Source organism: Eublepharis macularius, chromosome 7, assembly GCF_028583425.1.
Source record: "Eublepharis macularius isolate TG4126 chromosome 7, MPM_Emac_v1.0, whole genome shotgun sequence".
Classification (NCBI taxonomy): Eukaryota; Metazoa; Chordata; class Lepidosauria; order Squamata; family Eublepharidae; genus Eublepharis; species Eublepharis macularius.
In genome coordinates, this window is record NC_072796.1 from 81,879,769 (window position 1) to 81,899,587 (window position 19,819).

Below are 19,819 nucleotides of genomic sequence, written 5' to 3' on the forward strand. Positions count from 1 at the left end.
TTCATTTATTTAATCCAGGACATTTGAAATGGACCAAAGCCGAGGATATTGACATAGAAACACCAGGATCTATTCTTGTGAACACTAACCTGAGGGCTTTAATAAACAAACACACCTTTCTTTCCTTACCTCAGCATTTCCAGCAGTACCTCCTGCTTCTGCTTCCAGAAGTGGATAGACAGGTATGTAAAAATGTACAGTAATTGCTTCTATAATAATTCTTTACTAATAATGACTTTGTTCTACAGTCCAACCTTGGTGCATGTTGTTGTGAGTCACTGACACAAGTAAGTTCTTTTTTTGTGCATAGCTAACTTGAAGAATTCAATGCCAGAAGATGTTATATTGGGTACTAATATAGCTGAAAGCTTTTAAAAAAAGAATTAGAGAATTCTTTTAGAAAAAGAATTACAGAATTAGTGAAAAAGTGTACAAAGATCTTTATTGTTGTGGGGCATTTTATGTTCTATTTATGTGAGCGCAAGGACATTTCCACCAGTTGAGGAGGCAATTTCCTGCCCCACTCACTGCTAACCCCCTCCCCCATTACATTCAGAGCTGTTTCTAGAGGTAAACGGGGGTGGGGGCAGCATTTTGTGAACTGCCGGGGGCTACAGCAAGAGATGGGAGGTGATTGGATCCAAGATGCTTCAATTGTAATTGTAAGCCACCTCAGATAGGACTCTGAAGAGATGGCTAGACATATTCTGTGTCCAAATAAATAGACACCCATAGCAGTATTTCTTGAGCTGCTTTTATTTGGGGAAGGGGGCCATCATTATATGGTGCTGTGCAGCTTTATCATTTAAAATTATGCCACCACATAAATGGGGATGATCACCCAGGTCTTTATCACATCGTCAGGATTTGGATGTTAAAGACTATTTTTATAAAAAAGAAGTTTGTTGAAACAAGTTGCACAAACATCAAAGGCTTTTTTCCGCTGTTCATCCAAATCATGGGCATTAGTTACAGTTCACACAAAGTGGTGTAAAAACCTACAAGGTCTGATTTTGAAGGCTTTAGAGGTCCTCAGCTGGCACACAGAGCACAACTCAGAGGAATTCCTAAGATTTGGGGCTAAAGTTGCTCTGCAGTCTCTGAGTTTGTCTGACCAAGCTTTGGGAAGCTCCACAACCCACCTAAATTAAAGTTGAGGCAGAGACTTGTGTGTACCCATCTAGCACATGGGGGTAGCTAATGATTCTGCTCTTCTTACAGTCTCATGGTTCAGTTGCAGTAAGGACTCATGCAGTTAGCCCCAACCATGTGACGGCCTTTAAGTATCACAGAAGCAATATGGGATGAACTCAGCAAAAGCAGCTCTTAGGTCATTGCTATAACATTTAAAGTTGGTTTGTATAGCTCTTCATCACAGGTTTATTTATTTATTTCGATTTTTATTCCACCCTCCCTGCACAGGCAGGCTCAGGGCGGATTACATTCAATAAAAGCATTACAATAAAACTTGCATTTTAAACAGTTTAAAACAGCAATAACAAGGAATAAAGGCAGGGCTTTTTTTCAGCGGGAACGCAGTGGAATGGAGTTCCAGAATCTCATGAAAATGGTCACATGGCTGGTGGCCCCCCCCTGGTCTCCAGACAGAGGGGAGTTTAGACTGCCCTCTGCGCCAGTGGCACGTAGGGCAATCTAAACACCCCTCTGTCTGGAGATCAGGGGGCGGGGCCACCAGCCATGTGACCATTTTCGCCGAGGGCGATTTAAACTTTAAAAAAGTCCCCCCTTGTACCAGCTGACCCAAAGTGATGTCATTGTGCGATCCTGAGTTCCACCACTGAGTTCCACCACCTCTTTTCCCAGAAAAAAAGCCCTGAATAAAGGAATAAACGTAGCACAAATATTTCCATCATGTACCATAAATCTGACTGGCTGTTGTTGGAGACAGTATACTGGACTAAACTGACCTTTAATCTGATCCAAAAAGGCAATTGTGGGCACAGCCCCAGCAGCTCAGATTACCTGTAGCATCAGAGCCCTCAGCGAGCTAGGAAGGGGCCGTGAGTCTGGAATCTGGATCTCCCTTTTCCCCCCATGGAATCAGCCATATTTTCATCTGGTCCCAATCTCTGTTTATTCAGTTTGGTTTAAAGAGCTCTCAGCTCTTGGCAGCCAGAAGCTGTTTGTGTCGCTGACTCCCAGTGAGTGGACTCCGCTCGCCTCCTCCCTTGTCCATCCCTGATCTTGTCCATCGTTAACATCCTCCCCTGTTTCTAGACTTGCCCCTCTTCCCCCCCCCCCCACTTCTCATCCTGTGAGCAATGCCCTCTAGCCTTCTTCCTATTTCTCCACCTGGCTCTGGTCTCATGGCTAGCGGCTCCAGCGCGAGCTCCTGTAAATGATGGCTCCCTGCCAACTCCTCCTTGCACACCTAGTGACAGGAGAATGGAGTGTCTGAGCCTCCCCTACTGCAACAATAGTTATATGAATTCTTATAGTTTGACCAAGGCTGGAAAGCGCTGCGTAGGCTCATGTGAGGAACTTGCAATAATCCAATGAACATTTTGCTCACCCCTACACTTAAAAAAGATTATTCCCATGGCATTTTGGCAGGAGAATAATTTTTCGGCAAAAAGCCATAACTGGAAAAAATCTCTACACATTTTTCCGTACCTGTTGGCAGCCATTTTTTTTCAATCTGCTCCTTGTTGATATGGGAAGAGGAAGCTAGTCTGCTTTTCTGGGGCAGCTGGGCTGACATTCTTTCACAATGAGATGTTCCACAAGTTGTCCATGGCATTCCTTTGTACTTCATTACTTTCAATGGAATATGTCTTTGGATGCAGAGAAGTGATGGCTCAATTGGTTTGGGAAGAGAGAGACCCCCCCCCCCGCCTCGGTATCGGTTCTTTACATACTATTGCAAAGGGTATAGATCTCATTTTGTGGACAGGAACATTCATTTAAGGTGTAGTTGGACCCAAATCTTGCTTTTCTGCTACAGACCAACAAGGCTACCCACATGAAACTCCTCTCAGTTTCAAAAATAATTAGAATTTCCATGTAGCTGACTGAGGAACCACAAGTTCAATTTAGGACTCCTGTTTCTGCTAATCACATTCATTTATAGAGACATCTTATTTAAAATACCTTATATTTTAAGTGAGAGCCAGTTTGGTGTAGTGGTTAAGAGCACAGGACTCTAATCTGGAGAACCGGGTTTGATTCCTTACTTGAAGCCAGCTGGGTGACCTTGGGTCAGTCACAGCTTCTAGCTCTCTCAGCCCCACCCACCTCACAGGGTGTTTTTTTATGGTGATAATAATAACATACTTTATAACCACTCTGAGTGGGTGTTAAGTCGTCTTGAAGGGCGGTATATAGAATCATAGAATCATAGAGTTGGAAGGGGCCATACAGACCATCTAGTCCAACGCCCTGCCCAGTGCAGGATCAGCCTAAAGCATCTCTGACAAATATTCATCCAGCCTCTTCTTGAAAACTGCCAGTGACGGGGAGCTCACCACCTCCCTAGGCAGCTGATTCCACTTTTGAACTACTCTGACCATGAAAAAGTTTTCCCTGATATCCAGCCGGTACCTTTGTGCATGTAATTTAAGCCCATTGCTTCGCGTCCTACCCTCTGCTGCCAACTGGAACAGCTCCTTGCCCTCCTCCAAATGACAGCCTTTCAAATATTTAAAGAGAGCAATTATGTCCCCCCCCCTTGATCTCCTCTTCTCCAAACTAAACATTCCCAAGGCCCTCAGCCTTTCCTTGTAGGGCTCACTCTCCAGACCCCTGATCATCCTCGTCGCTCTCCTCTGCACCCTCTCGATTTTGTCCACATCCTTTTTGAAGTGAGGCCTCCAGAACTACACACAATACTCCAGGTGCGGCCTGACCAAGCAGTATAGAGAGGGGCTATGACCTCCTGCAATTTCGACGCTATGGCCCCTTTGATACAACCCAAGATTGAATTAGCCTTTTTTGCCACCTCATCACACTGACTACTCATATTTAGTTTACAGTCCACTCTTATCCTAAGATCCCTTTCACATATACTACTGCCCAGAAGTGTATCCCCCATCCAGTATTTGTGCTTCCCATTTTTGTGGCCCAGATGTAATACTGTGCACTTTGTTGAATTGCATCCTATTCACAGCTGCCCACTTCTCCAGAGTATTCAGATCTTGTTGAATTTTAATTCTTCTTGGGTGTTTGCTACTCCTTCCAATTTGGTATCATCAGCTAATTTAATGAGCAGCCCTTCCATTCCTTCATCCAGATCATTGATAAAAATATTGAAAAGTACTGGGCCCAAAACTGAGCTCTGCGGCACCCCACTGGACACCTCCCTCCAATCTGATGAAATGCTGATATAAATTGAATGTTGTTGTTGTTGTTATATACGTTAATAACATTTCTTTAAAGCGTCAGAAAAAATATTCCTTCAAATGCAGTTAGATTTTCTAAACTGTAAGCATTATATTTTCAAAATCCTATTGAAATAACACCAGATTCATAAGCACTTGTAAATTAATAGCTTGTCTACACTCATTTTCTTACAGAGGTTGTAATATCTTAATAGCCTGTGTCAGGTAATAACAGGCTCAGATTATATAAATTCATATCTTCCCAATGTAACTTCTGAAACTTAGAATCAGAACTACTATCAGGAAATCAGTTAGGTTTATTGATGGGTATATTCTAGTTAACTGGTTTATTTGAGCACGCATGAAATTGACAAGGAGGATGAAAATTTTTCAAGTCATTGCTGTTTCCCTGAATTTTCTTTTCCTAGAATAACCAGTTCTTTCCCCCAATCATTTGTTACAATTGTTACACATTTTTTCCTAGATCCTGGAAGCAAGATCTGTTGTGCAGAGGCAGATACGCATCTAGATGTAAATCTGCTCCTGTATTTTGACATTTACCCAGGCCTGATTGAGCTGAAGAGGTGCATCTTTTAATATGGAGAATGGTACATATCCCTTCAGGGGCCATTAGCTGTTGCATATTCACACATAGCAGGACTGGCAGCTTTGTACAAAAAAATTGGCAACTGTTGAAGAGCAATTATTTGAGAATTTTTAGGCAATTTGTATCTAGTCTTTTATGCAGTAAGAATTATGATTAAAATTTACAGCAATTGTACAGTTGCCTTAGAGGACAGGAAAATGATAAAGTAGAGCTCACAGATTCTTTCCTCCTCTCCATGTTAAAGGTGTAACTGTGGCAGAACCAATTTGGTGGAATGGAAGACTGATTTGGGAGGCAATATAAGTTGAGGTGCTGATGGCAGGGGGAGGGAAGCTGGGAACAGAAAGTACCTCCTGCCCACTTTGCTCTCTAGACCTCTTGCCACCATCAGCCAGTTGATGAAGAGGAGGAAGGGAATGCACATCAGGCCCAGACGCCCCCCTTACTTGTCCAATTGTGAAGGATTCGTGAATAACTCTTGTAGGGAGGGGGGAATCTCATTCCTTGCTGGCTCCATTTCTTCCATCTCATCACCATTTCTGCCTCATCTTTCTCAAACTGCCACCTCTTTCTTTCTGATTCTTCTGCCCCCCCCCGCAGTTGTCACTGCCACCACCGCCAATCCTTTCTCCCCTGCCAACTAATTATACTCTTTCTCCCCACCATCTTCCTCCTCCTCTCCCTTGCAGCAACTGCTGCAACCTCCACCTCCTTTCTCTCCCCCTTCCACACTGCTAACTCCCTTCTCCTTGGTGACAGCAACAGCTGATGCTGCACATTACAGCATTGTTTACAGGGATTATTCTGCATCCCTTACAGTGGCAGCTGAGATCTTGCAATGTAGCATTGTGAGGTCGCTTTTTTCTCTACCACTCTGGATCTTTAAAGTCCCCTAACCATTTTTTTTTTACTTTTTAGTTTTCTGCAAACCTAAGGTCTGCTGTAGGTTTTAGAAAAATACTTCTATCTGTACATAGACCCATTATTTGCTGTTTTTTTTAATATGTTCTCTAAGGCAATGTTTAGAACTGATATAAAGATACTGTCTTGTGCAGGGCTTTTTTCTGGGAAAAGAGGTGGTGGAACTCTCTGTCACATGTGTGCACGCAAAGCGTGCACGCGCTCCCAGAAATGCGTGATGATGTCACTTCCGGAAGTGACGCCACTTCCCGGAACCCAGCACAAGATAAATGTTAATAAGCTTGGGAAATTACACTGTTATGAGAGAGTTTTTTTCCCTTTCTGTATCCTCTACAAAAAGTTAAATCTTCCATTCCCTTTCCCAAACATTTCATTTCTTTGGAATCATATTTTAAAATATGCAAGAAGGAGAGGGCCTCTAAAAATCCAAAACCCATCTCACAGATCTAAATTCTAACAGATTCCCTCTGCCAGCATAGAAAAAAATTCTAAAACTCTTTCTCAAAAATCCTGAGTCTGAAATTCCTAATCTAATGAATATTGAATTCTCAAATTTTCAGGGAGAGTTTTGCTTTACTGGAGCAATTCAGAATTACTCAACTTTAGCTGCATTAGAGTTATACTTAGTTTTAAATGGCTTTCTTTGGTTGCCTGCCAACTCTACCTTACCAATGGCTAAGCTGTTGTGACATTTTGAAATGCTCATATATATTCCAATGTCCCAGACAAACAATATTCATAAAAACTTCCTTAACACCCTTATGTCCACTGCAATTTCAGTAATGTTAATCAGCTGAGGGTGGGGAGAACCATTTGAGTTACAGCTATTAAAACATAAGAACACCTATGTGCTGATGAATATATTGATGAAAGCCTTCTGTGACTTGGACACAGCTGTCCATTCCTAGCATAAAAGTGGAATAACCATAACTGATATTTTAACTAATACAAATAACCATAACTGATATATTTAACTAACAAAGAACCAATCTGCTTTCAAAAGCTGTGGTAACCATAACAATGTCAATTTCAGTCAACAAAAGAATGAAAGCAACACACACACACATAACCTCACCCACCCCCATGAAAAGAAAGCAGAATGAACTCAAAGCAGCACACATACACACACAGCCCCACCCACCCACTCCCCAATGAAAATAAAACAGAATGAACTCAAAGCAGCACACACATACACAGAAACCCCTGAATGAAATGGAAAGCAGAATGAACTCAAAGCAGCTAAACCTCTGCAAAGCCAACCCCAGCAACTGTGCTTGCTCTCTCTCTCTCTCTCTCACACACACACACACTCAAGAATGAAAAAAGCAGAATGAACTCAAAGCAGCTTACCCTCCTCTGCAGAGCCCTGCCAGTTCCCAGCTCACTCTCTCACTCTCTCTCACAGAGGGAAGGATAAAAAGCAGAATGAACTCAAGCCAGCTAAGTGTCCCCTGCAGAGCCTGCAGGGCCGAAGGAGGAAGCAATTCTAGAGCAAATTCTAGAGCTTCCGGAACGGCATACCAGAGCGTTTCCCCTCAAAAAAAGCCCTGGTCTTGTGATTCTTTAGTCTTTTTCCTTCTTTGTCTTGTATGAAAAGTATATATTTCTCTGAGCTCAGATTCCCTTTTCAAGCTCCCTTCCACATTTTGAGGAAGTGATGCTGTACAGGAAACATTAAAATACATTTTTTTAAAAAAGAGAGAGGTAGAAAATGTCCCTTTCCTGCAACTTCTTGGAAGTGAGTCAGCTTCTTAAAAGGATATATGTTCACAACTGAACCCCATCCTAGTTTACTGCTGTATATTATTTTGGAGCCCTTATCTGGATGGCCTGTGCTAGCCCAATCTCAACTGCTAAACAGGATCAACTTTGATTAGTACTTGAACAGGAGACCACCAAGGAAGCCCAGCAGAGGCAGACAATGGCAAACCACCTCTCAATGTCTCATGTCTTGAAAACCCTACGGGGTCACCATAAGTCACCTGCACCATAAGTCCTCTATTGGAATGATCATGATTAGAAAGCTATAAAATCATGAAAACCCCAGTAGAGGGCCAAGCAACAACCTAATTAGACTTCCCTTTCCATTTGGGAAATGTGTTAGTCTCAGCCAAATGAATGGAAGTGTAAAGTGTTTCCCTGGAATGAAAGGCTTGTCTGTATAAACTAGCTGCTGAACAAAAATCCCACGCAAGATGGATGGTAAGGTTTCTATACCCATCATACTCTATTTGCATATTCCCTTCTCTCTATGTCCTGTCTCCTGCCAAGACAGCCTTCCTTCATTTAGATTTGGATAATCCAGTTCTCTCACAACAGGAGTTTAAGGAGGATCCCTATCCCAATTCCCGACTGGTCTCAAGTCCTGTGCGCCAACCATCCAGCTCTTTCACTTGCATTTCAAGGAAGGGATTTATTTGAAATATTTATACTCCACATTCTCATTCTGCCTTGGTTCTTGAAGTACATGATGTTGAAATTATGAAGAAATAATAAAAACAACAGCAATGATATTACCAATTTAAAAACCATTAAAATTCTGCAAATTATTTTAAATTTTAAAATTTAAGCAGCAAACTTGGTGCATTGTGTCCAGTGTATTTCCTGCAGTTGGAAGGGTGAAAGAGGTGATAAATAATTGGAACACATCAGGTAGAACCTTCTAGCCTCCCCCCATGCCCCAAAGTGCAAAACTTTCCAAGGTGGAAGTGTCAAGAGAGCCTGAACATGGGGATTGACTGTCTGAGAAGGCTGCGCCAGTAAAGTAAAGCTCTTGATAGCTTGTTTTAGGAAAGAATGTAGGACAAGGTACAAAGTCCAGTCTCATCAGCTTTTTAAGCAAAGTTGCTTCTTTCTCTTGTTCCATAGCATCAGTTTTCTTAAGCAAGAATGCAAGTGACAGGGTTCCTGAAAGCACTTGATCTGCTTACATGACTGCAAATCAATGGGAGTAACAATGATACATACTCTATCCCTAACTTTTTCGAGAAGCAGTCAACCTTCCATTAGCAACAAAAAATGAAGCAGCAACCTCTTAAGTGCTTTTATGCTTAGCTAACATCCAGAGTTAATCTTTGTCTGATGTTGTTATAAATCATTCAGTTGCCAAGTGTAATGTAAAATTATTTAAGATGTTGGCTGCAATCCAGAATGTTCAAGGGGACATTTTCTTTATTTTTGGTACTGTAACTTCCTTCTCTGCCAGTTTCGCATAGCACACTGCTTTTCTACAAAACTGGTGGATCTCTGGCAGTAGAAAAGAGCAAGTGTCCAGTAGCACCTATGAGACTAACAAAATTTATGGTAAGGTATAAGCTTTTGTGAGCCACAACTCAGTTCTTCAGATACTGGTGGATCTCTGGTTTATAATTACTTAGTTTGGAGCTGTTATACTTAAGAAATCATTTGTAATCCCGTTAACTTTTGTTTCTAATGGGAAGGGTATTTGCAATTAATTACCTATAGGTATTCATAAAGTTATCTGATCGCTTACATTCTAAGCTCCAGTGCCTTGGGGCTGCTTTACTTGCCCTCTGTGTATGTGATTCAGCTGCAAATGCACTACATCCACGCACAGTTGAATGTTGTACTGTTGTTGCATTATAGCAATCATTCCCAACTGGATTTTCCTGTATGAACAAGACAATCCAGGAGATAAATGATTTCTGTAGCACATCAAAAGCTCATCCAACAATTTGTGGTTGCAGCCCTAGTTACAATGAGTTATCTTTTCCGGGGACAGAGCACACACGTTGCGTGCAAAAGATTCCAAATACAGTCATTAGCATTTCCAGTTAAAGGGATCTGAACTACTACATGGGAAGGAAATCTGCTGGAGACTTACTAGTCAGAATAGACAGTAGTAATCTACGTGGATGAATAGCTCAGTGAAATATTAAATCAGCTTAAAATGTGTTTATTTCTCCTCATTTATCTTTTAATCACCCCATAACTTGAATGTTAGCAGTCTGAGCAAGTGTGCAGCAGTTCAAATGATCAGGTGTCTAGCTTTGGCACTATGATGGCATATACAAATTCACATTTGTAACCTCTTCAAATTTTCCAAGACAATTTAAAGTCTGCTGCTCTTGATTTAAACATTTGAGGAATTGCTAGTTTGGTAATTACTTCATCTTCTCCTTATGAATCTGCTGGGTTTGGTTGTACATATTTGAACTTTATAATTTAGTGACTTATATCTATATGGCCACAGGAAAATGCAGTTTTATTGCACTTGGCCTTAGTATACATACGCAGCTGAGTTTCAGGTAGGTAGCCATGTTGGTCTACAGTAGAACAGCAGGATTTGAATCCAGTAGTGTCTTAGAGACCAACAATATTTTCAGGGTATAAGATTTCAACAGTCAAAGCTCCCTTGGTATCTGAAGAAGGGAGTTTTGACTTTCAAGAGCTTATATCCTGAAAATATTGTTGGTCTCTAAGGTGCTGCTGGCTTCATATGCAACTTTGTATGTTTGTGTGTGTGCAACTTCCTTCTCCGCCTGTTTCACAGGAAAGGATTGCTGTTAATGACCAGCTATTTTCATTGGGGGAATTATCTTGTGGGGTATCACAAGGCCCAAACTTAACCTCCCATATCATTCACCTTCTGTGTAAAGCCTTTAGGAGAAATCATTCATAGCTATGAATGTCATCAATATCCTGAGCTCTGTATCTCACTATCCAAATCCCCTGACTGCCTGACAGCTGTGGTCAAATGGCTGGAAGTGAACAGATTGAAACTGAACCCATACTAGATTAAAGTGATGCTGGTTAGGAAGGTGAAGAGAAGATATTGAAGGACATTGTGTTTCACACCTTCAGTGGGGTTCAGTTGACCCTGGCTGACTTAGTTAAGAGGCATGGGATTATGCTAGAATCAGAGCTGCTGCTAGAGAAGCAAGTAAAGGCAGCTGCAAAACAAGCCTTCTCCCACCTGAGACTAGCTTTACATAGCCAATCTGGCCACTCGGATTCATGACATGATAACTTCAAGACTAGCTTACTGTAATGCAGGTTACATAGGTCTCCCCTCAAAGTCAACTCCGAGACTTCAGATGTTGCAATACATTCTGCCTCGTTTAGTATGTCATACACACACAGAGAGAGCGTGCTTTCCCACTCTGGCTTCATTTTGCTTTGTCATGGTAATCTCTTTATTTAGGAATTTTACAGTTAGCTGAAAAACAAGTATAGCAATAAGTGAAGCCTGCTAGACATATTAAACATAAACACTTGGCTAACTAAATAATCTTTGAAGCCTGCTTAAAACACCCTACATTTCAAATCAGGAAAACTCCAGCAGACAATTCCATAATTTGGTAGTTTCTACTAAAAATTCCTTTTATGGCAACCACTAACTTGACAAGGTGTACTTGTCAATTGGCTATCAGTACTTGATGTTAAAGTGAGGGAGGGTACATATGAAAGAAGTGCTCCCTCATGTATCCCAGATCTAACCTGTAAAGGACTTTGAAAGAGAGCACCAGCAACTTGAATTTCGCCTGGGAATGCACTGGCAGTCACTGGTGTTCACACAAAGTCAGTGAAGATCCCTGCATCCAATTTGAAATCAGTTTGGTTGCTGCATTCTTAACTTGTTTACAGTTTCCAAAACCAACTAGGGCAGTCCCAGATAGAGAGTACATTACAATAATCTCTAGGTCCATTCCACAAGGGCACACTTTAAACCAGATGTCGTGGGCTAGGCTAGCCCAAGCAGAGTAGTACAAGTCCAGTCCACAGTAAATGCACTAGGTCAAAGCCAGGGGAGAGTTCAGTCCAGTCTGAAATCAGAGCATGAATTGCAACACCAGGTGTGTCTCTAGAATCCAAAAAGCCAAGTCAAGTTCAGTCCGAGGTCAGTTTCCAATAGCATCAAGTCTAGGTTCAGGCTTGCAGGGTACAAGGTTCACGGAAGTGGTTACAGGCGTTCAACACATTGCTTCCATGCCTGGCAGTTCCTCCAGACTGACTTTTATAGCCAAGCGTGGTTTGCAGCCAGCTGCTGGGGCTCACTCCTGATGCTACTCATCCTTGCTCTCCAGAAGCTGGTGTCAGCTCAGAAGGCGAGCATTGCACCATCTCTAACCTCTGCTTATGTCTGCGGTGTTTTTTAGGTGTGTGTGAACCTGGGGGAGGTGGAAGCTCCTGACTGGGCTTCTCTGGTAGTGTTGGAAGTCCCTGGATGAGCTTCCCCAGTGGTATTGGGGCTGGAGAGTGCTGATGGCCCTGTCTCAGCTACTGGCTGTGAATTCTGATTAGCCAGCACCAGTGGTTCCTGATCGCTGGCTTTTGCTGAGTCAGAGCTAGGGCTGGCTACACGGAGCTCATCTTCTCCTGAGGAGTCATGGCTGTCTATACGAGGCTCCTCTCCTCCTGAGGAGTCCCCACTCTCACTGAGCCCAGACTAGGCCACGAGACCGGAAATACTGAGCATTTATGCCAATCGGTGTTGAAATGGCTTGGGGCCCCCATCATTCTGCACTGCACGACCTCAAGGCAATTTGGTGTCTGTTGATGAGTTGAGATTTGTCTGTTTGGAGCCACATTTTGTGGGAGTTGGAGCTGCCATCATTTTTTTAAAAAAATTGCATGTGTGGTAACACTGGAATGTTGGAACCCATTCCCCCCCTTCCTGTATTTGCTGACAGGGCTGTCCCCTGCCCACTGGAGAGGCAATTGGTAGTAGAGTTCTGGTGGAGTTCTTTTCCTGCTTTTTCCCCTCTCATTTATTTTTTTTAAAGCCAAGTCAGGAAAGGGTTAAAACACTGCTGCTTCATTCCCTCCACTGCTGTTTCATTTTGCAAAGGGCTGTACAAAACACTTGGGTTTTTTTCCTCTTTGGCATTAGGAGAAGATGCAGGGAGGGAGGGGGAAAGCAGCCATTTAACCCTTTTCTGGCTTTTATAGCCAGGAAGAATGAACAGTAACATTACAACTCATTCCTGGCTTGGAAAAAAAGAGAGAGAGTGCTCATACCACCAAGGAAGGAAGGGAAAAGAAGCCATTTAACCCTTTCCTCGCTTTTAAAGCCAGCAGGGAATGAGCAGCAATGTTAGTACTCGTTCCTGGCTTTGAAAAAAAAAATAGTGTGCATGCATACCCGGGAGGAAGAAAGCGAATGGAGAAGCAGACTTATGACTAGAGATGGGCATGAACCACATTAAGAACTTGAAAAACCCACGAAAATGGCAATTGCACAATCGTGATCTGGCGGTTCGTGATTGTCCATGGCGAACGAACCAGCGTTTGGGAGAGGCCTGGTTCGGTGCATTCGGCCACGGTTCAGGAAGCCAGACAGTCAGGTGCCAGCAATCAATTCCCCTGGCAACGGAGCCGGGGGAATGCCTGAACTCTGTCTGTGCTCCTTCTGTCACCCTGGAAACCCGAATGGAAGCCCAGCTTACCTTGATCGGCAGGTCTTCCTTCCAACCACGGAGCTGCAAAGCGGTTACAAGTTGGGAGAAGACACCCAGGGGAGGGAGGGGGAAGGGGGTGTTCTGTAGCTATGGGCACTCCAATCTCATCCCTGCAAACCCTGATAGGCAGCTCTGATGGCCAAAGACAGACCTCCTGCGTTGCTCAATGGGACCTGTGCTTATAAATAGCCGTGGGCTCCCAGGCTAGGTTTCACTTACAGCAAGCAGTGGAGTGGGACAGAGCTCTTGCTTGCCACTTGCTAGCCTTTGGGGAGAGAGAGTGAGAGTATAACTGAGTTTGGATTTTTGTGGGAGTTTCCTGGGGGCCTTGGATTGGAGAGGGTATAACTCCAAGATCCCTTTTGCAGTCTTGTCCAAACTTGGGTGATGGCTGTAGGAGAGCTTGCAAAACACTCCCCGAGAATATGGGCTCTTTAAGTGCCACAGGGGTCGTTCCGCACCCAACGAACCGCGAACCGGTTCAGCAACAGAAAATATTCGTTGCTGTTCGCAATCTCGGGATCGTCGTTGGCACCAAACCATGAACCGCCAGTTCATTACATTTTTTTGGTTTGTGCCCATGTCTACTTATGACCCTTATCTCACTTTACTGATAAAAATGACGGGAAAGGAATTCAGAGAGCTGAGGAGGGTAGGAGTGGTTAACGGTGGACAGACCAATCATCTCCTGGGGTAAAGAAGAGGGGGTGTAAGAAGCAGAATGGGAGTTTTTGATATTGAATGGACATAATATGCACCAGCAGTGACTGGGCAGCAACTTTTAAAAAATCACAGAATGTGCGGGGAGGGGGGGAATGGAGAAAAGTCAGACAAAAACTGTTCTTGCTTCCCATGACTCCCTTGCACATGCAGAACTCTGGAGAACATGGTAAGCAGAATACATTCTGAAATGCTGGAATGTGACTGTGCAGAAAACTTCCTAGTTGGGAAATTACCAGGAAATGCACTACAGTTGTATCTATCAGAAAGGATTCAGTTGGCAAATCAGCCAAAACTAGTTTTCCACTTCATCTTTGCAACCATATTACTGTTATAGTTCCTTTTGTAACATTACCATAGTGTAACCAATGTAATTCCAGAGGGGTAGCCATCTTAATCTGTTGCAGCAAAAATGAGCAGGAAAGGAATGTTGTTATACCTTGAAGATGAACAAAATTTTATTGTATCATAAGCTTCCCTGGCTAAGAGTCATTTTTTCAGATGCAATGATGGATCCTCAGTCTTCAATGATTTTGTGTAGGGGTCTGTGGGGGGAAACAATCAGCATGGTAAAGGGGCCATAAAATGCAGGAAGCTGCAAAAAGTAGAGAAGAGGGCAGCTATAATGATCAAAGGGCTGGAGCACTTTTCCTATGAGGAAAGGCTGAAGAATCCTAGATGTTCTAGTCTAGAAAAAAGATGGCTAAAGGGGAACATGATTGATGTTTATAAAATCTTGCATGGGATGAAGAAAATGGATAGAGAGAGCTTGTTCTCCCTCTTCCATAACAGTAGAACTGAGAGACATCCAATGAATATAATAAAAACATTCAATTTATATACCACCCTTCAGGATGAATTAACAGTACACCCACTCAGAGCAGTTTATGAAGTATTTTATTATTATCCCCACAACAAAACACCCTGTGAGATGGCTGGGGTTGAGAAAGCTCCTAGAAGCTGGGACTGACCCAAGGTCACCCAGCTGGCTTCAAGTGGAGGAGTGGAGAATCAAACTCGGTTCTCCAGATTAGAGTCCTGCGCTCTTAACCACTACACCAAACTGGCTCTCTGTGCAATAAGTTCAGCACAGACAAAAGGAAATTCTGTTTTTACTCATCAAGTAATTACATCATAGAATTCTCTGCCAGTGGATACAGCAATGGCCATGAGCATAGCTGGCTTTAAAGAAGGGGATTAGACAGATTCATGGAGGAGAGGTCCATCAATGGCTGTTAGCCATGGTGAGTAAAGGGGACCAGTATATACAAAAGCAGCAAAGTAAACGCACGAATCCTAGTGGTAGGAGGCAGCATCAGGGAAAGGCCTTGGTCTCTGCGCCCTTTTTGTTGGCACTCCAGATCAACTTGCTGGCTACTGTATAGGGCAGTATGCTGGATTAGATGTACCGGTCTGATACAGGGGGTTCTTCTTTTGTTCTTTACAAAGTGAAATCTAATTTTATAAACATTTCAAGTCTAATGAGGAAAAATTCATTCACTAGCTATTCTAAGCCAGAGAACATCCGGATGGAGAGACCTGGGTTTTGCTAAGATTTGGCAGTTTGATTCAGTAGGAATTCAAAGTCATTAAGGGGTGTTAGTTTACCTCCCTCCCAGTCTTGAACAAAAACCTGACATTTCTTACTTGTTACATGTTAACTTCCCTAGCAAAATATCCAAAGACGTGGGCTTTAGTTCACGAAAGTTTATACTGGAATAAAATTCCGTTAAAGGTGCCACAAGGCTGTTTATTTTTGTGACCAGTATTGGTTCTGCTAAGTAAGAAGCCAGTTAAGCACCCTTTATCTGACTTTCAAGACTGGAGGATTGTAATTTTGTAATCTGATAGATTATACCAAAGTTGATACAGGAAAGAAAAGCAACTGTGGATTTTCTTTGCCATATGAAAAATAACTTTTCATTTCCCATGGAGTCCATGATCATGAGGTGTAAAACCTCCCTTTGAATGGTTCTGCAGGTCCTCCATCCTGGATTTAAACCAAATTATTAATATAATTCATTATTTTCAGTGCATCTTGTCATTTGACAGTTATGGGAAAGCTTCTAGTACTATGGGTTTAGACTGGATTAAATCTGCATAGGATTGCACAGCACCTCTGTGACAATCTACTTTTACTCACTCCAAAATTTCTATTTCAGGAAAGTTTTTCAGTGTATATGATTTATGCAGTATTTTCTGGTTTGAATGCTCAACATAGGTTTTCTTGTTGTTGTTTGCTTTCCATAAAGGAACATTTTCCTCTTAATTTTCTAGCAGTTTTTACAATCCAATTCATTATTTTGAATCCCCAGAATGCAATGATACACAAACAGAAGCATAGGCTATTAAATATATTTTACTTGATAGTAAAAAAAAATGTGTCAGAGCTCTTCTAGGTCTTTCCTTTTTTGGTTTGCAAGTCTTTCACTAACAATAAAAATATACTGGATTAGATGTCATATTTTGTAATAGCCATGCTTTGGTATGGAGAGTTTACATCTCACACATCAGAGATATTGGCTCTCAGGAGATTTAACCAAACAAACTGTGAGCCCTTGGAAAGATAATTGCTCAACATTGTTTTACAGGTTGATTCCTCAAATCATGTATCATATCATATCATAACATACCTGTGTGTGTTTTAAATTTGTGGTGTATATCTTTGTGATGTATATGTATAGCTGTCTTTCCCTATCAGATTACTAGAATCCCATTAAAATCCATGTTGTAAAATGTAATGTAAGTTGCTGACTTAAGCCTTTGGTATGTTGAAGCTAAAGCTTTTCTACTGTGAAATAGCATAAACCATGTAGAATTTATTACTGCCTAAGTTAATAGTAGAATCACTACTTGCATTAATAAAATCATTATTTTAGAATATGTCTTCTACATATCAATTATATTGAGAGCCTAAGCAATAGCAGTGTAGGAGAACTGAAGAAGGGGTGTGTGTGTACCTGTCAGAGAATAATGGATTTGTATGGTTGAGTGCTTCTTAATATATCAGCCATGTTGGAGATCATGAACACCTGTAAAATAATGTGATTTTTTTTTCTGAATAGATCTTAGTAGAATATATAGAGAGACTGTTGCCAGATTTTATTACCATATTGCTGCTTTGGTACACTCCAGAAACAAAGGAGTTAAATTAGGCTGTAGGAATGCAGTTCAGTTTTAGTAATGTTTCATAAGACGTTTTCGTGGCTTATGAAAATAGCCACTGGGCTATGACAAATGTTTCTTTTTCTCCTTAAATAAAATAAAAAATAATTACTTTAATGCTTCTGGTGTTAATTCTTCATAAAATAATTGCTTATGTTCAGGAATTAACACCTCCATTGTGCTTAATCAGACAAAACCAGAATTCAAAACCCAACAGAATAAAAAAAGTAACCTTTCAAAAACATTTGCTGTTCTGGCTCATTAAAGTATTGTCTCTGTTGGACAGCATTTCTTAGAAGACCATAAAAATTAATAGTGTATTTTAAAAGTGCTTTATTGGCATGTTTTTCCAAATACTAATTTAGCTTAATTGTGCTGTCTTCATGGCCATGGACTACTAAAGTAAATATCAAGAATTTTAATTTTTTCCTGTCTTACACCTTTTAATCTAAGGTAAAAAAAAGTGTCCTCTACTCAATCTAAAAACAAAGGTTATTCATATTCTAACCTATTTGTCTTGAGAAGCTTTTGAACCTGTACAGAAATCTTGTAGAGTCAGCACATTTCAACTGGTTTTTGTTTGGCATATCTCTCTGTAATTTTCTTTTTCTCCTAGTACAATTTTTGGGAGTGTATTTTTTATTCTGTTTTCATGAGCATGGTTGGAAAATGGGGAGGAAGAAAACTGATCAGGCATTTCTTGTAAAATTGGCACATTCCTGTTTTAGATTTTCCCGCTAAAGGAATGCAATATTTTGTTGCAGTTCATGGTTTCTGTCAACTGGAGTTCTTACTGCTAGTCTCATCCTTTGGAGACTAGCCCTTATGATGGAGTTGTTCTTCATCTCTGCTCTGTGTAGAAAAAAATCAGATTGATACGAACCAAATAGATGATAGAATAACAAAGGAAGAGGCAGACTTTGCTTGATAGTTCTCCTGCCCACAGCACCCAGGGCATTGCTTAGTAGTAAATCAAGAGTGTTTTTTCTCCTTGTTAGGTCAGTGATTGATGGCTGTAAGCCACCATCACTTACTGTATTTCTTTGCCAGGATTCAGATTTACAAAGTTATCCTATTATAGTTTAGCTGTCTCCTTGATTTCTTTTTGCATCTCAAGATCCCCAGTATGTTGATCAAGAGATAGAGTAGAAAAACAATATGCTTCTAGTGTTGTTAAGTTGCTTTTCTTGCCTGGAATTTCTGTCTCAAATGACTCTTTGTGATAATTTCTTTCTTTTAATGTTTAAGATTCCTTAACTTTATATAATGTTTATAAATACTATTCTAATAGCTACTGGTTGTTAAAATAATTTTACCGAAACTGCTGCATCCTGTATAAAGGAAGAGACATACATTTATTAGATACTATTAAAATATTCCTAATGCTTCTAACATTATTTGTCTGTGATTTTCTCACACTTCCAGCTTTCATTTTTATTGGCTGCTAATGTGAAAGAGGTGCTAGATCACATATAGTGAATATGAATTTGGTTATCATAAACAGTGTAGGTACACAGCTGTTGGATTAGGCCACTTGCATTTAATACGATGACTACAATGAAAATGCTATTTAAATATCAAGAGATCATTTCCTTTGTTATCCCCACTTTCTGTCCTTCCCCATTTCACATAATTGGAGCTCTATTCTTATGTACTCTTAGTTGAAGCAATTTCTGACAGTTTCTTCTACTACTACCGGCTTATTTTCTAGATGGGAAGTGATGGAGTTTTGCGCCTCAGTAGTTCCGCTCTAAATAATGAATTCTTTGCATATGCAGCACAAGGGTGGAAACAACGATTGGCAGAAGGTAATTTTCTACTTGTTACTAGATTTACCAAATACTGATAATTTTTTCCCTGAAGAGAAGCCTCCTTGTGTCATAGCCAAGAATACACATGGTTTAAAGTACTTTTTGTAAAGGAGAAAATAAAGTGGTAGGGTCTAAAAATTACATACCCTTATTTTATCTTCAAATTGATTTAAGCCCATATATACCCAAATGATGGGAGTTTCAACAGTTGTGTTTAAAATATAAATAAGCATTTTCATCAATGTCAAAATGCATGTGACTAAATCCCATATATATATATATATATGTATATATTTAGGAAATATGAAAGAAAATACTACAAATTAAATCCTGGTAATGTTTTTACTCAGATATGTTTTTGAACTTTTGAACCTCTGAATGTGTAAGATGAAGAATGAAACAATATGAATATAAATATGACATCTAATGGGCAGCACAAGGAAATTCTGAGGATTAATTACCCATTCCTATTGCAGTCCTCCATAGACCTGGAAAGCCACCTTGAAAGTCATGTCATTTCTGGAACATAGAAACAGAGAGCTGGAAGGGCTCATCTAGTCCAACCCATTGCACAATGCAGGAAATTCACAGCTACCCCCCTGACTCCCCCAGTGACCCCTGCTCTATGCTCAGAGGAAAGCAAAAAACCTCCAGGATTTCTGGCCAATCTGTTGTGGAGGACAATCGGCATTACCCTGGCATAAAAGAAAAGGCCAAAGATCCTAGCACTGGCTCATCTCTTCCTATCCTTCCACTTACAGTCTGCCTAAATTCATACTCAGTCATATAATCAACATTGCTGTTAGATGGCCATATAACCTCTTCTTTAAAACCTCA

At 41.0% G+C, this 19,819-nt stretch overlaps 1 protein-coding gene across 1 annotated transcript in view; it reads left to right on the plus strand.

The window, feature by feature from the left end:
• The window catches only part of ASXL3 (ASXL transcriptional regulator 3), a 113,432-nt gene that overhangs the window by 72,906 nt on the left and 20,707 nt on the right, over positions 1 to 19,819 (plus strand). Inside the window, exons 8-9 of the mRNA XM_054985878.1 lie at positions 19 to 182; positions 18,883 to 18,979. Of these exons, the coding sequence (XP_054841853.1) occupies positions 19 to 182; positions 18,883 to 18,979 (261 nt within the window). The remainder of the gene's footprint in view (positions 1 to 18; positions 183 to 18,882; positions 18,980 to 19,819) is intronic.